The following is a 19,615-nucleotide window of genomic DNA, read 5'->3' as shown; positions in this document are numbered from 1 at the left end:
GCCAGACTCCATCTCAAAAAAAAAAAGAAAAAAAAGAAAAAAAAAGATAATACATAGAAGAACCTTAAATGCATATTACTTGGCGAAAGGGGCTAATCTGAAAAGGCTGCATACTGTATGACTGCAACTATATACATCCTGGAAAAGTCAAAATTATAGAGGCAGTAAAAAAAAAAAAATTGCAACTTCCAGGGGTTAATCAGGGAGAGAAGGATGAATAGGTAGAGAAAGGAAGATTAGGTAGAGAAAGAAAGATTTTTAGTGCAGTAAAATTATTCTTTTAGGTACTAATATGGTGAGTACATGTCATTACATATTTGTCTACACTCTTAGAATGTACAACACCAAGAGTGAACATGTAAACTATAGACTTTGGGTGATAATGATGAGTCAATGTAGTTTCATCTGGTGTAATAAATTCCTACTCTCATATGGGATATTGATAATAGGGAAGGTTATATGTTGGGGTGGGGCAAAGAGTATATGGGAACTCCCCGTCCTTTCTGCTCAACTTTGCTGTGAACCTACACCTACTCTAAAATAAAGATTGTTTATTAACAACAACAGCAATTTGCCAGGCACGGTGGCTCACGCCTGTAATCCCAGCACTTTGGGAGGCCGAGGCGGGAGGATCACGAGGTCAGGAGACCAAGACCATCCCGGCTAACACGGTGAAACCCCGTCTCTACTAAAAATACAATAAATTAGCCGGGCGTGTTGGCAGGCGCCTGTAGTCCCAGCTACTCAGGAGGCTGAGGCAGGAGAATGGCATGAACCCGGGAGGCGGAGCTTGCAATGAGCCCAGATCGCGCCACTACACTCCAGCCTGGGCGACAGAAGAGCGAGACTCCGTCTCAAAAAAAAAAAAAAGAAAAGAAGCAAACAAACAAACAAACAAACAAAAAAAACAGCAACAAAGGCAATAAACAGATGCCAACCCTGAGATAGGGTGGACATTGAAACTCTCAGGAAGAGTTTTTAAAACAGCTATTATAACTCTCCTCCAAGAAGCAAGTGATACACTATTGAAAAGAATGAAAATATAAGAATATTTAGCAGCAAAGTAGCAACTTTAAAGAGTGAAGGCTTCCTAAATTTGTTGAAAAATATTCATTTACAGATGTAAGATGCTTAATAAACCCGAAACAGAATAAATTAAAACAAAATTATGACAATCTACTGAAGTCAATCTATTGAAAAGCAAACACGGAGAAAAAAAAAATCTTAATAGCAGCTAAAGTGGTACATCAAGTACATGATAACAACAATGTGAATGTGAGTTGTGCATCAGAAAACACAGGGACCAGAGACAAAACATTTTTACAGTCCTAAAATAATAAAACTGTCAACCCAGGATTCTATGGTCAGTGAAAATATCCTTCTGTAATGAAGGCAAAAGAACAACATTCTCACATATAAGAAAACTAAGAGATACATCAGTAGCATATCTGTTGTATAAGAAATGTTAAAGAAAACTTTTTAGACTGATGGAAAAGTGTATCCTAGAAAAATATGGAGCTTCAGAAATAAAAGATAAACAGAAATAACAAATATTTACTTAGATATAAAATTATATTTTTATCTTAAAAGCTTTAAAATATTCGATTATTTAAAGCAAAAATAACATTTGGTGGTATGTTCAATATATACAGGTCTAATAAGTATGACAACTGTACCACAAAGATCAGTATGACAAGGAGATTGAAATGTTTCTGCATTACATACATACAATGATACAATATTAGCAAGAAATATATCATAACATTTTGGTACAAATTTTACAATTCTTATAAAAAGTATTTCTTAAATAAAAAAATAGCAAAAATCCAATAAGTAAAACAAAATGGAATACTACAAAATATTCAAATAAACCCTCAGCACCAAAAAAAAAAAAAAAAGACTGGAGGCAGGAAAGGAAGAACAAAGAATCAGAAAACAGAGAGTACAAAGAAAATACAAATAATAAGATGCAGACTTAAATCCAGCCACATCAATAATAAATCAATGACATTTAGCATAACATTTAATGTAAATTATGTTATTAGTTTCATGACACCAATTAAAAGGCAGAAATTTATAGAGGGGATAAAAAAAGGCCCCCCAGTAACCTGACTCTAACAGGCACACTTTAACTATGCAGACACATAATTTGAAAATAAATGGACATAAAAATATATATAGCACTCAAATTGTAGGTTAACAAGAAAAGGAGTGGCCATTCTAATATCACATAAAGTAGACGTCAAGGCAAAAAATACTAGTGGAGATAGAGAGCTATTTCACAGTAAAAAGTGACAAGCAGAAAGATCTAACAATGATAAATGTGCACATGCCTGAGAATGCAATACATGCCGCAAAAAATGGCAAAATGAAAAGGAAGATACCTAATTACACAATTATGGTAGAAAATTTTAACACTCCTCAACAACTGATAGAACAAGTAGACAAAAAAATAAGAAATATAAGGAAAGATCTAAGTGACATTTATAAAAGTCTGCATCGAACAATTTCACAACGCACTTTCTTTTTAAGGGCATTATTACATTAACTGAGATAGACTATATGTTAGACCATATATCAAACCTCAATAAATCTAAATGGATTGAGATCATACCAAATTTATTCTCAGAAGACAACAGAATTAGACACCAATACCAATAAGCTCTCTAAGAAAAACTCAAGTATCTAGACATTAAACATCACTGTATAATTAGTGGGCTGGAAATAAAATAAAAAAAGAAATTGAAAATTATTTTAACTAAATAACCATCAAAAATGACATAGTAAAATTGTGTTATGCAGCTAAAACTGTGTTTAGAGAGAAATGTGTAATTTAAAATTTTTATACTGGGAAAAAAACAAGTCTCGAAGTAATAACCCTATACTTTGAGAGGCTAGAGAAACAATTTTTCTTTTTCAAATCTATGATAGGAAAAAATAATTATGAAATAGAAAAGAGTCTGTTAAGAGTGACAATTAACAGAGCCTGAAACTGGTTTGTTGAGAATATCAACAAAAGTTTCAAGTACCTGTTCAAATTATTGATCTGGGGGGAAAATACAAATTATTAATATAAAGAATAAAAAGTAGTTTTCAGTAGAAATTTTAAAGATATTAAAATTTAAAATAATGAAATGCTACAAACAGCTTTATATGAACAAATCCAACAACTTAGTTGAACTAGAAAAATTTCTTGAAAAATAAAACTTAACATGATCAACACAAGAAGAAACAGAAAAACTGAATTAACCTGTATCGAGTAAAGAAATTCTAAAAAGAAAACTCAGGGCCCTGAAATTTTCACTGGTTAATTCTATCCAGTATTCAAGAAGGAAATAACATCAGTAATATAAGAAAGTTTTCAGAAAATAGATAAGGAGAGATCACTGCACAGATGAGTTTATGAAGCCAGTATAACCCTATCAAAACCTGACAAAGACATTATAAATACAGAGATTCATAGACTAGTATTCCTCATTAATATAGACTAAAACTTTTTAAAGATATTTTATAAAATGGAATTATATGTTACATTAATAAGATAACATACTACATGACTACAGTGGAATCTATACACCTTTAAGGAATGAAAAGTTATTTCTAAATATTTGAAAAATCAATCAATGTAATTCAACATACTAACAGGAAAAAAAACCCACATGATCATTTCAATAGGTGTAGAAAAAGCGTTTTATAAAATTTAGTACATGTTCTTGATAACAAATATTTAGGAAACTAAGACTAACAGTAAATTTCAAACTGATAAACAGCATCCAATGAAAACTTTCAGCCAACATCATACTTAATGCTGAAAGACTGAATTATTTTCCACATGAGGTCAGAAAAAAAAGTAAGAATACCTGCTTACACAAGATATATTCAATATATATAAAAGTTATATTCGATGTATATCCCATTCATTGCCGTAAGAAAAATAAGTAAAAAGCATAAAGATAGAAAACTTGCAAAATGGTCCCTACTTTCAGATTATATAACTTTTTACACTAAAAAAAAACCCTGAACTAATAAATGAATTTAACAAGGCTATAGGATACAAGGTTAATATAAAAAATCGTGTTTTCTATATTAGGAAGAAAATATTCAAATATGACATTAGAAACAAATTCATTTACTCTAGCACTAAAAAAAAAAATACTTAGGAAAAAATTAAAGATGTCCAAGACATTTACCCTGAAAACTAGAAAACATTGTAAAAAAAAATTAAACAAGACCAAAATAAATGGAGTTATATTATGTACAGGAAATAGAAAACTCCATGATTTTTAAAAATTTCAATTGTCTTCATTATGATCTGTAGCTTAAATGAAATCCCCATTAAAACCACAACTTCTTGTAGAAGTTAATAAGCTTATTCTAACATGTGTGTAGAAATGAAAATGACCCAAAATTGCTACAGCAATGTTTTACAAAGAATAAAAAGTAGGAGTATTTACCCACCTGATTTAAAAATGTTTTCTAAAACTACAGTAATCAAGATATTATGGTAGTAGTAAAAAAAATGAATAAATAATAAGGTAGAGAGTTCAGTAATAGGTGCACTAATTGGTAGTCAATTAATTTCTGATTTAAAGACCAAGGCAATATAAATCATGAAAAGAAAGTCGTTTCAGAAAAATGTGCTGAGTGAACTGGATATGATTATGTAGAAAACAGTGAACATTGACCTTTACCTTACATCATACACAAATATTAACTCAAAATGGGACATGACCCATGTGCAAATCCTGAAACAACAACATTCTGATACTAAAAATAGAAGAAAATCTTTGTGATCTTGGAGTAAAAGTTTCTTAGAACACAAAGAGTGTCAAACATAACAACAAAATTGATAAATTAAACTTTATCAAAATTAAAAGCATTTACACTTGGAAAGACACCAATAAGAAAACAACAAAAAAGGCAAGTCACATACTGGAAAAAAATATTTGCAAACATCTATCAGACAAAAAATCTTTATGCAGGATATAAACTCTTAAAACTCCTTAAACTAAAACAAACAGCTCAATTTTTTAAATGGGCAAAAAATTTGAAAAGACACCTCACAAAACAATATGCATAAATGGCCCACAAGAACCTGGCAAAATGCAGACATCATCAGTCAAGAGAGAAGCGCAAATTAAAACCACAATGTAACACTACAATGCGTCTAGTTAGAATGCCTAAAATGAAAAAGACTGAGCATATCAGAGGTTGGCAAGGATACATAATGACTGGAACTCTCATACACTGCTGAAGGGAGTATAAAATGGTTAATGCCACTTTGAAAAATAGTTTGATAATTTTCTTTTTTTTAATGTTAAGCATGAACCTACCAAATAACCCATGCATTCCACATCTAGGTATTCAACCAAACAAACCAAAATGTAGACATGAATGTTTATGGTGGCTTTATAGATGCCATAACTTGGAAGCAACACAAATGCCCACTAATAGGGAGAATGGATGAAAAAATTTTGGTGTAGCCATGTGTTAAAATCCTACTCAGCAAAATAATAATAATAATATTAAATATAATAAACATGGGTAAATCTTAAGATCATTATACTAAGTAAGAACTGAATTGTATGTAATATAAATAAGACAACATACTACATCACCAGTACAGTCTATAGACCTCTAAAGATTGAAAAGTTGTTTTTAAATATTTGAAAAACCAATCAACGTAATTCGACATACTATTAATAACAAGGGAAAAAAAAACGAGTTAAAACGAGTTAAGTTAAAATGAGTGCACCCAGTATAATTCCATTTGTAAAAGTCCCAGAAAAGCTACAGTGATAAAAAGCTAATTCATGATTATCCGGGGTTAGGATGGAAGAAGGAATGAATTAAAAAAGATGATAAGGAATCTCTTGGGTGAGATGGCAATGTTTATTTTCTTGATTATGATGATGGTTTCACAGCTGTATACATACGTCACAACTGATCCAATGGTATACTTTTAATATTTGCAGTTTATTGTGATTCAATTGTAACTCAATAAATTTAGAAAAAAAATCACAAGGACCAAGAACTAAATGCATCTAGACTGGGTAAAGTGGATAAATGGAAAGGTTATCTCCATCTTATAACATTGTTCTATAGGAAAACCATGTCTACTAAAATTCAACTTTTAAGTGTGTATATTGGATAATATATGCATTAAAAAGATATATGGACACCATAAAGCAATAATCAAGCTCTTAATGGCTTTTGAGATGGCTTTAGTATTGGCCATCTCAAACGCCATCTCAAAAAAGTTTGCTAATCTTACTTTTTTCAGGCCTTGTACAGTTATCAAATAGCATAGTTGTTATAAATTATTATTCATTGATTTCTCCACAGAAAATTGAATTCAAAATATTTTCTGAGGAGTTTGAAAAAATGCAAAATGTCCATCACAAAGCTTTTCTACTCAAATAGCCATCATATGTCATATTCTACTCATTGCTTCCACGAAATAAATAATCTCCCCAAAGATGGCTATTTGTTAAAAAATATGAAAGACCTGCAATAATCTGTTTTGATTATTTTAAAATATTAGAAAACAGAAATAATGATGTTTTGAAAACTTGAGCAATGGCTATAACTTGCTATTTAATAAGGAAATTTTCCTGTTTAAAAGACTCCAAAAATAATTGTATTGACAATAAATACAAGCAATACAACTTTTCTAATTTAGTTTTCCTCACATCTTTGAATCTTATTTAGCAGGAAAAAAAAAATCAAGGCTGTTGATTTGTGTTGGTAGGACTTTTTTTTTTTTTTTTGCCTGCATGGAAATATTCATTCAATCAGACCACACTCCATTTATTAAGGTCTGTACTCAGGTGTTAACCTCTGTCTAGAGGGGACAAATGTATCTAATCTCTACAAGGTAATTTGTAAAATTGCAGTAGCCCAGAAAAGAAGTACTTCATTTAGAACACAGACAGACGGACCCATGAGGACTTTTAGCAGACAGACAGAGGGACCCACGAGGACTTCTGACTGACAGATGGGTCACTGTTAGTTGCCCATATCAAAAGTACTTGAAATGTCATGGTTGTAAAATCATAAGAAAAAGAAGTAATAATAATGTTTGTAAAACTACACATTAATGGATAATTAAGTTAACAACATACAACCACATTTATATTACATATGTGTGTTTGTGTATATATATATATATTTATACTAGTATCTTAAAGACTGTACATACATCAGCTCATTTTTTTTCTATAAATCCTTATGAGGAAGATTCTGTTATATTTCCCATTTGAAACTGATATAGAGTAATTATATAGAGAAGGTTGAATATTAAGCTATATGCTGGGATTCAAAATAGGATTTTTGTCATCCCCAAATCAATTCATATACTCACTCTGCTATGCTGAAATTATAAAATCTGAATTATGAGTCTATATGCTCTTCTTGTGGTGAGCATATGATGAGCATAATATGTAAACTATAATTGTTCAAACTTTAAAATCATCTTCAGTTTTGCATTTATCTGTATAAAGTTGAATTCTAAAATGTCATTAGATTGAAATTCAAATATGACCATGTTTAATAGTTTTACCATAGTAGTACCATTCTATTAATGTAGGGCAGTGTATACATGAAATTACATACACCAAACAAATCTGCAACTAAATCTGACTTATGCTATGTCTGAAAAAGTGACATTTCTAGTTTTCAGACTAATGAATCACTGGTATTATCATATTATCTTCATCGTCACAACTATTTATGAAACACTAACATAATATATAGACAGTACAATTTCTATCTCCTGTCATTTTTTGTTTAAATTCTATGTGTTTACTTGCAAAGATTCATAAGTATATAGGTATAATATAAACCAAAAATAAAAGGAAAAACATACTCGAATAAGTTTTTAAGAAAATAGATATTAACATCAGGTAGAATGAACTAATTTTACAAAATGGTGGAAATTTCTAAATTCGGACTAAACATCCATATATTTGAATTACTTATTTTCTTCATGCGCTATTTTCAAGTGGAAAGAGACCAAATTGTTTTTGAAATTTCATATATACATACAATAATATAATTTAGAAAGTAAGACCTGAATCTTATATCTGATGGCTGTTTGAGTATATGAATTAGATAAATACTAAATTTCATCCAATTCAAAGATTCCTACTCTACAGACTTCTAAATATTTTATTAAGTAAAAATTGTTTCCCCTTTAACTGGTCAAATATTGTAAAAGATAAACTGAGAGAGTAAGTTCTTTATTCATTAACATTTTAAAAACTAACTACACTTAATAGTAAATAAATGTTTTATTTAAAACTTCATAGGGTTTCATGAAACTCTAGGATGCGAAGTAGCTTAATAAACTTATTTTTCACTACTCACTGTCATATTCACTAAGGGTTTCATTAAAGAATCCTTTCAACATTACTTTTCTTAATGTTTTAATAGCTTCTCCAACTAAAGAGCTGAAGTTACTCCAGGATTCAGAATGTGGGATATAGTTTTACAAAGTTAAGCATCAATTTTTAAAAAAGGAAAGAAATTCCACTGATACTGTGCTTTTGTCTTACACATTTATGTTCCTGGAAAATAAGGTGTGGGTTACAAAAATAAATTATAATTTATTCATAATTCACATGCAACTTATGTTTATGAATAGTTTTATTTTTAAAATAATGCTTTTCAAGATTAGAAATTATATTAATATTTATTTGCCTAATGAATAAATAATTGTTTATCATCATGTGCATGCAATCAGTGTTGGATATTGGGATATCTGAGAGTATATTACCATTATAAACTACCTGAATCAGTTTATTATTTACATAATCTAGCATGATATGATAGTTTAAAATATTTTATGTAGAATTAAAGGCTTTGGTACACACTAGTGGATAAAAGTCAGAAACGATAGCATCTCAAATAAATAACATGGAACTTTCACAAATGTTTATTATAATAATAATTTTAAATAAAACTAAACTGTAGGATATATTTATAAGTACAGGAATGAAATAGTCTAGCTGATGCTCTGAATGAACATTGTTCTGTTTATAAAAATACATACTGTCTGTATGTTTGTATATATATATGTGTGTGTACACATCTGTGTATGTATAGTCACACATCAAAAAATACAGCAAATCTCCAGGTGAAACTGTCTATTAATTTGTAATATATTACACAGCTTTACTTTGTTACACCTTGACAAAGAAACGACTCAAATTGTTTAAAAACAATCACAAAAATAATAAATAATGTCTCGAGAGTGCATCCTTTAATGGTGTCAGAATTCAGGTCATTTGTTCTTTTAAAAAGTGACTAAATGAAAGTTAAAGCATAAGTTGTCATATCCAATGATTGGAGGACTAAAAGAATGTGATTATCATAATTAGTGAAATATAATTTGATGGAAATATCTTACCATGATCTTTACATTATTTTTTAAAGGATTTAAACACTTAAAATTTATATTTTGCAATATGATCTCTATTTTACCTTAAAAAACATTCACAAAGAACAGAGGAAGGCAAAACATATGACTTGCGCATCTCTCTAAATTAACCTCCCATAGAATGAAATGAAGAAAATGTTCTTTTCTACAAAGAAAATAATACAAACTACTAAGAGTTAAGCCGTTTGTCCTTTCCAGGAGAATAGCATGTCTGTGTTCAAATCAACCAATCCCTGTAAATGTTTCCCAGGCGTTACGGTCACCATTGTCTGGTCATTCTCTTACTGAACAATAGAAAACATCACCACTATACTCACAGAGGAAGAAACTAGGTCACCCTTTAGAGTTTTCAACTTTGCTTTATAATGTATTGCTATAAAGCGATATTTTTACTGTTGTTAACCCAGTTCATCTGATTTGTCAATATTCAGCTTAGAGTTGGATTTATTTTTACCTCAAAAACTTCTTCATCCAAAATCCTTGTTCCAAAAACCGTGATTCCATTGGTATCAACAATTGCTCTCTCACTTCTATCAAGTGGTTTCGTGGTTTTCTTCTTACAATCAACAATCATTGTCACAGTTTTCTTCTCCACGCTGATTGCCACCCGATGCCACCTAAAAAAGACAAGTAATTCTTTTGTAAGCTTCAAAGAAACAGTGGTTGCCAAAGCAGTATTCACATAAAAATGCTGTGTATTTTAAATTATAAAAATGAGCTAAAATCATACAAAAAATGTAGGCTCATTTATTAAGCAGCCAGTTAACAGGTGACTACTTACTCGTTACCCAACAGTACTAGGTACCCAAAAGGACACAAGCAGCATAAAATGCACAGTAGAATTAGCTGTCTGTGCTGATAAGGAAGTGCCCATCCTTTGCTTCACTTTGTGTTGTAGTAACAAAAGCTTAATCTCACTGTGTCCTGATGAAGGTATTTGATAGAGATTAGGGTGGGATATGGGGTAAGTAATAGTTTCCAAGTACGTAAATGCTTTCTTCCAAAGTGGAATTCCATTTAAAAAAAATCCGCTCTAGTGATCCCCTGAGATTGACTGTAACAGGGTATGTCTACTAATTGAATGAGCGCTCCATCTAGAGCAAGTCAACGTCCTAATTGTAAAACACAATGTGCTTCTCTGTCTTTATTCACATTTATTTCAAGTGCTTTCATTATTTTTCCACTTTAATTTCAAGACAGTTATAGATCACTACTGTAGGCAGGATCCAAGACTGAGACACAGTATCTTTCCTTCTTTTCAGGGTTGGCAGATGTGGAAAACTGAAAGAAAACATAGTCAACGCATGTGTGGAATGAGACTCTCAATTCACTCTGCAGCTACTGCTCCAACTAATTCAGAGCAGTGATGACAGGCTTGGCTGGGGAGACATGGCCAGCCCTTTGGAAACGCACATTCCCTAACCATACTGTAAAATGGTGGGTTTTATTAACAATGTATGGTGCTAACATAAACCATTAAATGAAGCCCACTCAATTCTGCAAGCCAGTCTGGTTTATATTTTATTTTTTTTCCCAATGAAAAGTGCTAGATTAATATTCCAGAAGTGTCTAGGACTAGATCCACAAAATAAAATACCCAAAAAGTTGCAGGAGCCTTCCTAAAATGTCTGTTTCATGTGACTTGGCATGGTGACCAAGTGTATTTCCATATACACTTAATCTTTGGTCTTTCCACTAGAACATTCAACTGGCATAGGTGTCTGCTTGGTTTGAATTGAGCAAAGATTTATATAAGGAGCTACTTAATATAGTGAGAGTAAAATTTACACATACTTCATGCCAAGAAATCTGGGTCTTCACTTAAGCCATTCCCAGTATTATAGGTATGTTCTTTTCATTAACAGAAAATAAAAACAATTTCAATAATTAAAACTGATTAGAACTCTAAACTTGCTATTTTTGTTTAATTAATGTAGGCTTTGATAATGATATGTCATAATCATGGTGTCATATATAATATTCAAAATACCAAATTAACATTTAGCCTTAGAGGCATTCTTAATTATTCTCTTTTTCTCATACTACACACTCCTATAGTCAGAAAATTCTATCAGTTCATATATTCAAAAGTATAAACAGAATCCAATATCTCTCAATTTAGTACAAGCTGCCATCTCTCACAGCTAGACTCCTAACTGGCCTCTGCTTCTACTCTTATGCATCCAGAGCCACCTTTTAAAAATCTAAGTCAGATCAAGGATCTGCATTCTTAAAAACTATCAAATACAATACTCACAGTAAAAGCTGAAGCCATTATTCTGCTTCACAGGAGGGTCCCCTATCCTTCTACGACCTCATGAGCTCAGACGCCCCCTGGACTCCCGGGATCCCAGCCACAAGGCTGCCTCTTTTTTGCCCCTTGCACATGTTCTTCACCCCGGCAGGATTGTTCTTTCTCCACATCCCTACATGGCTATTCTCTCACTTCCTTTGTGATTTTGCTCAATGCAACCTCACTCAAAAAAACATGAGTGAAACCTCATGTTTTACTTTGAGGATTCATTCATATTAAACTGTCCTATCTAAAATAGTACACTCTACATCTCTTACCTTGATTTATTTTCATTCAAAGAACTATCAGCACTTCGCATATTTAAGCTCCAGGAGTGGAGGAACTTCACCTGGGTTGTTCATTGCTACAACTGCTGTGCTCTACAGACTGCCAGCCAAGCGGTGGCTAATAGATAAATACTTATGGAATGAATGTTCACTCATGATGAATGTCATGATTGTTCTTTAAAAACATCAGAGTGTGCTTAAATACCAATATTTTTGCATCTAAATTATTATGTCAGTTGAGCTCAAAAAGTATGTCACGTTTTAACTGTCTCAAGTAAAAGTATAGGACCTACGTAGCACACAGTAAGCATTTAATAAATTGGTATTGAAGGAATATACAAATGAAAAAACATTAATACTACTAGGTATTAATTGTATTCAACATATTATCAAGATAATATTTTACTACTGTGATATATGTAAATATAACTTCTGTTTGATAATTAAAAATATTTATTGAACATTCTCCATTTTTTTATTTTTATTTTTTCATGTTTTACTTTAAGGATTCATTCATAGTAAACACTACCTGCTAGTTTTGAATAGGATGTGGGCTGGGCTGTAATAAATTGATGTTTTTGTTTTTGTTTTTTTTTCAGTTAGGAAAGCAGGATTAAGGAAAAATAAGGTGTGAATAATAAGATGAGTTCAAAATATTTTCTACATTTACCAAATATAGATTAAAATCTTAGCGTGGAGTTTGCTAACAGTCAAAAAAAGAAACACAATGTGCTATTATATCTAATTTGTTTATAGGATAATAATGTAAATTAGTTGTAAAAGCCTAAAGTTGTAAAGTCTCAGTAAAACTGAGACTTGAGAGTTTCTCTGTGGTCCTGACAAAAATATAATGAGTGTCAATGATCACTGCTACTTCCTTCTTATAGCTATAACCAAATGTGCTATTTTGGATAAAGCTGTTTTTAGAGGTCTGGATTCAGTGATAAAATACTGAGTAAATTTAATAAGCATTAATTTCTATTTAGCTGCTCCATAAGTGAAAGGAAACAACCACAATACATAATTCAGAATTCGACATGATTTGCAAAAGAGCGCAGTGCAAGCCTGACTTCCTGAGTTCAAACCCCATCTCTATCACTTTCCAACTATATGAACTTAGGCAAGTTACTTAAACTCTCTGAGCCTCAGTTCCCTTACCAGGAAAATTAGTTTGTTAACATTACTTTCTTAAAGGAATCAATAAAACTAAATGAGTTAACAATGTATAAAGACCTTAGTACATGGCACATATCAGCACTCTATAATGCTTCCTCTGATCTCCAATATTAATATTATTAGTAAAACGTAAGTCAAATTAGATCATTCTTCTGCTCAAAAAGCCTCCAGTAACTTCCTGTTTCTCTCAGAGTAGAATCCAAAGTGCTTACGACCTCCTACAATGTGTTATACCATCTGGCCTCCCTCTGCTTCTCCATCCTCATCATCCCACTCTTCTCCTGCCATGCTGGTATCCTTGATGTTGCTTGGAACAAACTGGCCACACCCTGGAATCAGAGACTGTATTTGCTTCCTGCTTCTCCTGGAACACTAGGCTTTTAATGAACAGCATGGCATGCACTTCACCTTCTTTACATATCACTTTCTTAGTGGGATTTGGCTTGATCTCACTTCTTAAAACTACCCACCCCACTGCCACACCCTATCCTCTTTACTGCTCTCTTTTTCTTTCACACTTATTACCACCTGCTATACTACTTATTAGTAATTTATTTTGAAAACATTGTTTATTGTTTCCCTGTACACACTATAAATTATGTCTTTATGTATTTTTTGCTCATTTATTTATCACCAGCCTCTAGAAAAACCTTATCACACTTCATAAATATTTGTTAAGCGACTGAATAAAAAAATGATTTTAGCATAGCTAAAACATTGTATTATTTTGTTACTTACTTCCCATCAGCGATGTTAACAGTTCTGAAGAGGGGATAGTCTTCTGGGGCAGGTTTTCCAGTGTGGTCTTCAAACAGAAAAACAGGTGATCTCCCAACCTCAACACCAATTTGCTGAATACCATGCTCATTATATATAGATAAAAGGAAAGACTGAATTCCTTTTTTTGGTTTTACTGTAAATAATATTGAAAAGTCTTCTGGGAAAGTTCCACCTGAGAAGAAAAGGCCAAAGAGTTAGAAATTTCCAATTTCCAATTTCTACTTTATTCCTAGATCACTGTAGTATTTTTGAAATTTCTACATGGCCTTTATAAATCAACTAACTTTGAATAGTAAACAGATTAATAAATAAATAGGGGTCCTCCATTAAGGTTTCTCTTCAATTTTTATCCAAGCTATAGTCAAACTTTAAAGCCACTCACTTGAAGTACTTAAAGCACAATGTTTATGTGAAATTAAATTTGGTTTAGGCAACAGGATTATGATACCAGTAAATATCAAACACATAACCACCACTCTTAAAACACTTATTTAAGTGCTAATTTTGGCGTAAAGTTTGTATTTTTTGTCTTTGTCTAGTCTGTAGCCATACATTCCCACTTTAAAGAGGCATTGTAATGACCCAATTTACAAACGTATTCTTTCTGTTGTTTCTTTAAAAGCTTAAGAGTTTTCGATTAGTTCTTAATATCAAACAATATGCAGTTTCACTGCATATTGTTTCTTACTAAAGAAGCATATGTCATTATGAGCCAGAACAATTAGGTAATTGGCTAACTTGATTTTAAATTCAAGAAGGCAGACTCTTTTTCTTTCCTTCTCTCTCTCAATCATATGCCAAATATCTAGCATACAGTCTGATCTACATTGGTCCTTACTAAGCATTTGTTATATAAATATATCGGTTAAACAATTACCCTAAGTATATCTCAAATAATTAAGTAATGAGTACTTATATTTTTATAAAACAGCATATATTAAGTTGTGGGTTTTATTTTTCAAAATAGTTTTACAAATATATCTTATTTGAGCCTCTTACTACTCTGGCATATAAATAAAGCAAGCATTATTATTTGAGAAATGAGATGCCTTTAGTTGAAAAGTTGTCTTTTTGCAAAACCATTGTGTATGTGCATGTGTAATCAACAATATCTAGCCTAATATCAAGGCCTTCCTTTTTCAATCCATTCATTCCAAATTCTATTACAGGCAGTAGTATAAATCTATAAAAGAAATATGATTATGTCTGGCTTGGATTCAAGTTCAAACAATTGTAGGAGATCAGCAATTCTACCTCTAAGAATGTATGGGGAGAGGATGCTTATGTGTAAATGTATTGTACTTTCAAATCACCAAAGTACTATTTATAATAATAAAATTTTATAATAAGCTGCAATGATTGAAACTGATTAAATAAAATACAAATATGTATGTAATAGAATCGTATGCAGCCACTTAATGTAGCAGAAAGATGTTTTATGAAGTGGAAATTGTTAAAACATATTACAAAAGAAAAAACAGCAAGAGGCATGAATACATTTTTATGCTATAAATGTAGGCATAGACTAAGTGGAAGACAGTACAGTATCTCAATTGAAAGTTCTGAATCTTGTCAGATCATTTGGCTCAAATCCCAGCCCTACCACATCCAAATAGGATTACATTTAACTAAAAAGCATTTACAAAGCAAAAGAAAAAATTAACAAAGTGAAGAGACAACCTTTAGAACAGGAGAAAATATTTGCAAACTATACATCTGATAAGGGGTTAATATTAAAAACATGTAAGGAACTCAAACAACTCAATAGAAAAAAACAAGTAATCCAATTAAAAATGGACAAGATGTCTGAATAAACATATCTCAAAGAAGACATACAAATGGCTAACGGGTATATGAAAAAAATGCTCAACATTGTTAATCATTAGGAATATGTAAATCAAAACTGCAATGAGCTATTACCCCACTCCAGTATGAATGGCAACTATCAAAAAGTCAAAAGATAAGTGTTGGTGCAGATGTAGAGAAAAAGGAACTGTTTCATACTATTGGTGAAAATGTAAATTAATACAGCCATATAGAAAATAGTAAAAAATTTCCTCAAAAAATTAGAGCTAGTGCCATCAATCGCACTACTGAGTATACATACAAAGGAAATGAAATCAGTATGTCAAAGAGATAACTGCACTCCTATGTTATATTATCCATCAACCCTACTACTGAGTATATGTCCCAAGTAAATGACATCAGTATGTTGAAGGGATATCTGCAGTCCAATATTTATTGCAATATTATTCATAATAGCCAATATATGGAATCAACCCACCATCTCCTAGCTATGTGTTCTTGGCAAATAAAATCCTACTTGCCCTTCCCATCCATTGACTGGGCTAATAATTTAATCTGTCCCATTGAACTATTGTGGAAATTATATGAGACTGTATCATAAAGAAAGCAGTCAGATAATGTTGATTATATGGCTCTTATCAATTAAATATATAGTATTTAAAATTAATTATATAAAATTAATGATTTTAAGTAACTACCACAATGGAATGCAGAACACACTGACCCTGAGATAATGAGCCAAAGTATAAAAATTGTAACCTGTAATCTGAGTAGTTCTAAAGGTTTTTAATTGGTATATTTTTCTTTGTTTTCCTCTCTTCAAAATTCCCATCCCTTTTTCTATTAAGGATGCTTTAGGAAATGCAGCAGAGTGCACATAAATAGAAAAAGCAGCTTATCTTTTTACTTTTAATTTTGTTAATTCTATTTTTAAAATGTTTTATGGATTTAATAATCATTTTAACTTTTTTATTTTCAAAGTCAGAAAAAAAGTTCATTTTATTCTTTATATTTTCAGTTTGTTCTTGTTCACCACAAAGTATTGCAAAACAGAAAATATATTGGAAGAATCAGTGAACAATCAAAATAAATGTATTTCGATATATTTTAAAATGTCCTTCTATGAAAAGTGTACTGTGCTGTTTTGTAATGTTTTAACCCCTTGATTTATATTTGTTTTCTCTTGTTAGAAAACAGTTTCATATGAAGATAGGAAACTCAAATTTTCTCAAGCAGAGATAATATAGGATAATATGAAGAATTTAAATGATAAATTGCTGCTGAGAAGATCCCAAAGTGCCAGAAAGGACCATTTGATGACATATAAAATATATAGAGCAGAACAGACCTAGATTAAATATTGACTGCACATAATTTGGTCAAGTCAGAGAGCCTTTGTGAAATTCAGTTTCCTCCTCTGTTAAATAAGGATGAGAACACCCATCAATTGACCAATCAATAGATAACTGGTATGTATCAAATGGAGGCAAGCATAGTTAACAAGTTACCTGCTTTGAAAATATGAGGCTCGAAAATTGTCATTTCACCACTCAATTCCCTGTCTCCACATTATCATGATTTCTAGATAATTAGTGTTATTAGGTCAATTAGTGCTCTCATGGAAGGAAAAACAAATATTCAGCAAGTACTTTTCAGTACCATTATGAAAAACTGCCAGCTGATATTTTTAAAAAATCTCTAGTTTCAGGAGGGATAACTGTGAGATGTGACTAACTTTTCTTATATTTTAGATAAGAACGGCATGAAAAAATAATGCAAAATTATTTGCAAAGAAAAAGTATCTCTTTCAACAGAAACATTTACCTTAATGTTAGGAAAACATGCACTAAGCATGTTTAAATTCAAATGCCCATTAAATTAACTTATTAATTAGGGGGAAAGATTCCCTCCTATACCCCAGTCACGATGAATAAGCTCTACCTAATTACAAGTAGAAATAGGCTAGATATAAAATGTTGTCTCCATATATTATGTACAAATAAAGTAATGAAGTACTAAATGTTCAAATAAGAATATTTTCACAGAAATGTGATTGTGTTGAATTAAGACTGGCAATTATCAATTTTTTTGTTATTTTCATTACATTACTTTGGTGACCACAATGTATTTGGTGTCTGATATATGAAAGAATTGCATTTTACCATATAATTGGGCATTATCTAACCTGATAAAAATACAAATTAGTAAAGAAATACTAAAAGTAGTTTTAGTAGTAACAAAAGTGTAATAATTTTTAGTAATAATAACAATAATAATAATAAAGTGAACATACCTGGAAATAACTGTTTTGTTGGGGCACTGAGTTGTGCTTGCTTTGAAACTCTGTAAGCAGTATCTGAGCCTTTAGAATTCTTTCTGTTTGTGCAAAATCCCGTTGTTTTTGATATTCCCTCTGGAGAATTGTGAAAATCTAGTGCTTTTAGTACATCAACTGGAGCAGCTGAAAAATAAGCAAACAATAAAAAACCAGAATTGAACAATGATCTGATATAACAATGAGTATTTTTAACACAGGATAGTATGTCATTTCATACTTTGAATCTCTTTATCACTTGCCATGCTTCCCTAACATTTAGGTGGGAGTTTGGGGAGTGGGGCAGCAGGTAGTAATATAAACCATAACAACATTCTCAAATTCAAAATATCTCAAATCTGGAATCAAATTATGGTTAAGCAACACAGAAGGGGTGTCTGTGTGTGTGTGTGTACATAGGCATATGTGCATCTGGAATTTAAAGTTTCCTATATATGATTTATAAACATTCATATGTATCTCAATTACAATTTATAAAATATTTAATAATTCCAAGTAATAACATTATGTAGAATTAAAGTGAAAGCCAGCATTTGTAAATATTTCATTTTCCAACAGTTACTAATAAACTACTCATAATCTAAACAGAGGTGATTTTGAAGATTCAAATGTACAATGGATGTTATATGTAAACTCTGTAAAATGTGCACCTACTTAGTCATTTTGTATACACAAGAGAAGTTGAAAGAAAGGTGTTAAAAAAGTAGGTAGCACAATACAATGCCTTTTCCAGTGCTTTCCTGAGTTAGTTATTTACAAATTATATACAGGTACTTATATATGCACACAAAGGTGTATGTATGTATCTATCTATATGTAATTTATCGATTTTTATTATCTCAACTTACCAGTCACTTCATGGATATTACTCCATACTTCATTATTTAGACTGAAAGTCCCTGGAGATGAGTACTTTAGTAATTGTGCCCCTCCACATTTTTTTTTTGTAGTCTTAGGGTATGTAAAACTAGGCTACTTTTTAGTGGAAGCATAAATTTCCCAAATCTAATTCATTCCAGGTACTTGGTAGCTACTGTGACGTGGTCAATATAAAATATGTTTGGAACCTTAAACTTTCCTTTTGTAAGTATGACCCATTTGTATAAACAGCTTTATCAGGTTATAATTCACATACCATACAAAACACCCACTTAAAAGCAAACAGTGGTTTTTGGTACATTGTACTATTATTATTTTTAATTGTGATCAATACATATAACATTAAATTTGCCATTTTAGATTTTTTAAGTGTACAATTCAGTAGCATTAATTACACTCACAATATTGTACAACTATCATTATCTATTTCTGAACATTTTTCATCAACTCAAACTTCGTCACCATTATGCAATAACTCTTCACTCCTTCCACCTCCTACCCCCTGACAACCTCTTATATACTTTCTGTCTCTAGTTACTCATTCGAGAATTTTCATTTAAGTAGACTCATACAGAAGTGCCATATGACCCAGCAATTCCACTCCCACATATATGCCTAAA

General features: G+C 31.3%; 1 protein-coding gene across 3 annotated transcripts in view; it reads right to left on the bottom strand.

Moving 5' to 3' along the window:
- The window catches only part of COL11A1 (collagen type XI alpha 1 chain), a 233,700-nt gene that overhangs the window by 188,985 nt on the left and 25,100 nt on the right, over nucleotides 1-19,615 (bottom strand). For all 3 annotated transcript variants that reach the window (XR_008626073.2, XM_034932204.3, XM_003808494.7), the window contains exons 2-4: nucleotides 18,075-18,242; nucleotides 13,934-14,147; nucleotides 9,894-10,056 (exon numbers count right to left, since the gene is read on the bottom strand). Coding sequence is in view for 2 of the 3 variants with exons in the window: in XM_034932204.3 (XP_034788095.3) it covers nucleotides 9,894-10,056; nucleotides 13,934-14,147; nucleotides 18,075-18,242 (545 nt within the window). In the remaining variant the exon portion in view is untranslated. The remainder of the gene's footprint in view (nucleotides 1-9,893; nucleotides 10,057-13,933; nucleotides 14,148-18,074; nucleotides 18,243-19,615) is intronic.

The sequence above is a fragment of the Pan paniscus genome, chromosome 1 (genome assembly GCF_029289425.2).
Source record: "Pan paniscus chromosome 1, NHGRI_mPanPan1-v2.0_pri, whole genome shotgun sequence".
Taxonomy (NCBI): domain Eukaryota; kingdom Metazoa; phylum Chordata; class Mammalia; order Primates; family Hominidae; genus Pan; species Pan paniscus.
Note: the sequence above shows the minus strand (reverse complement) of the source record. Positions and strands in the feature narration are given on the sequence as shown.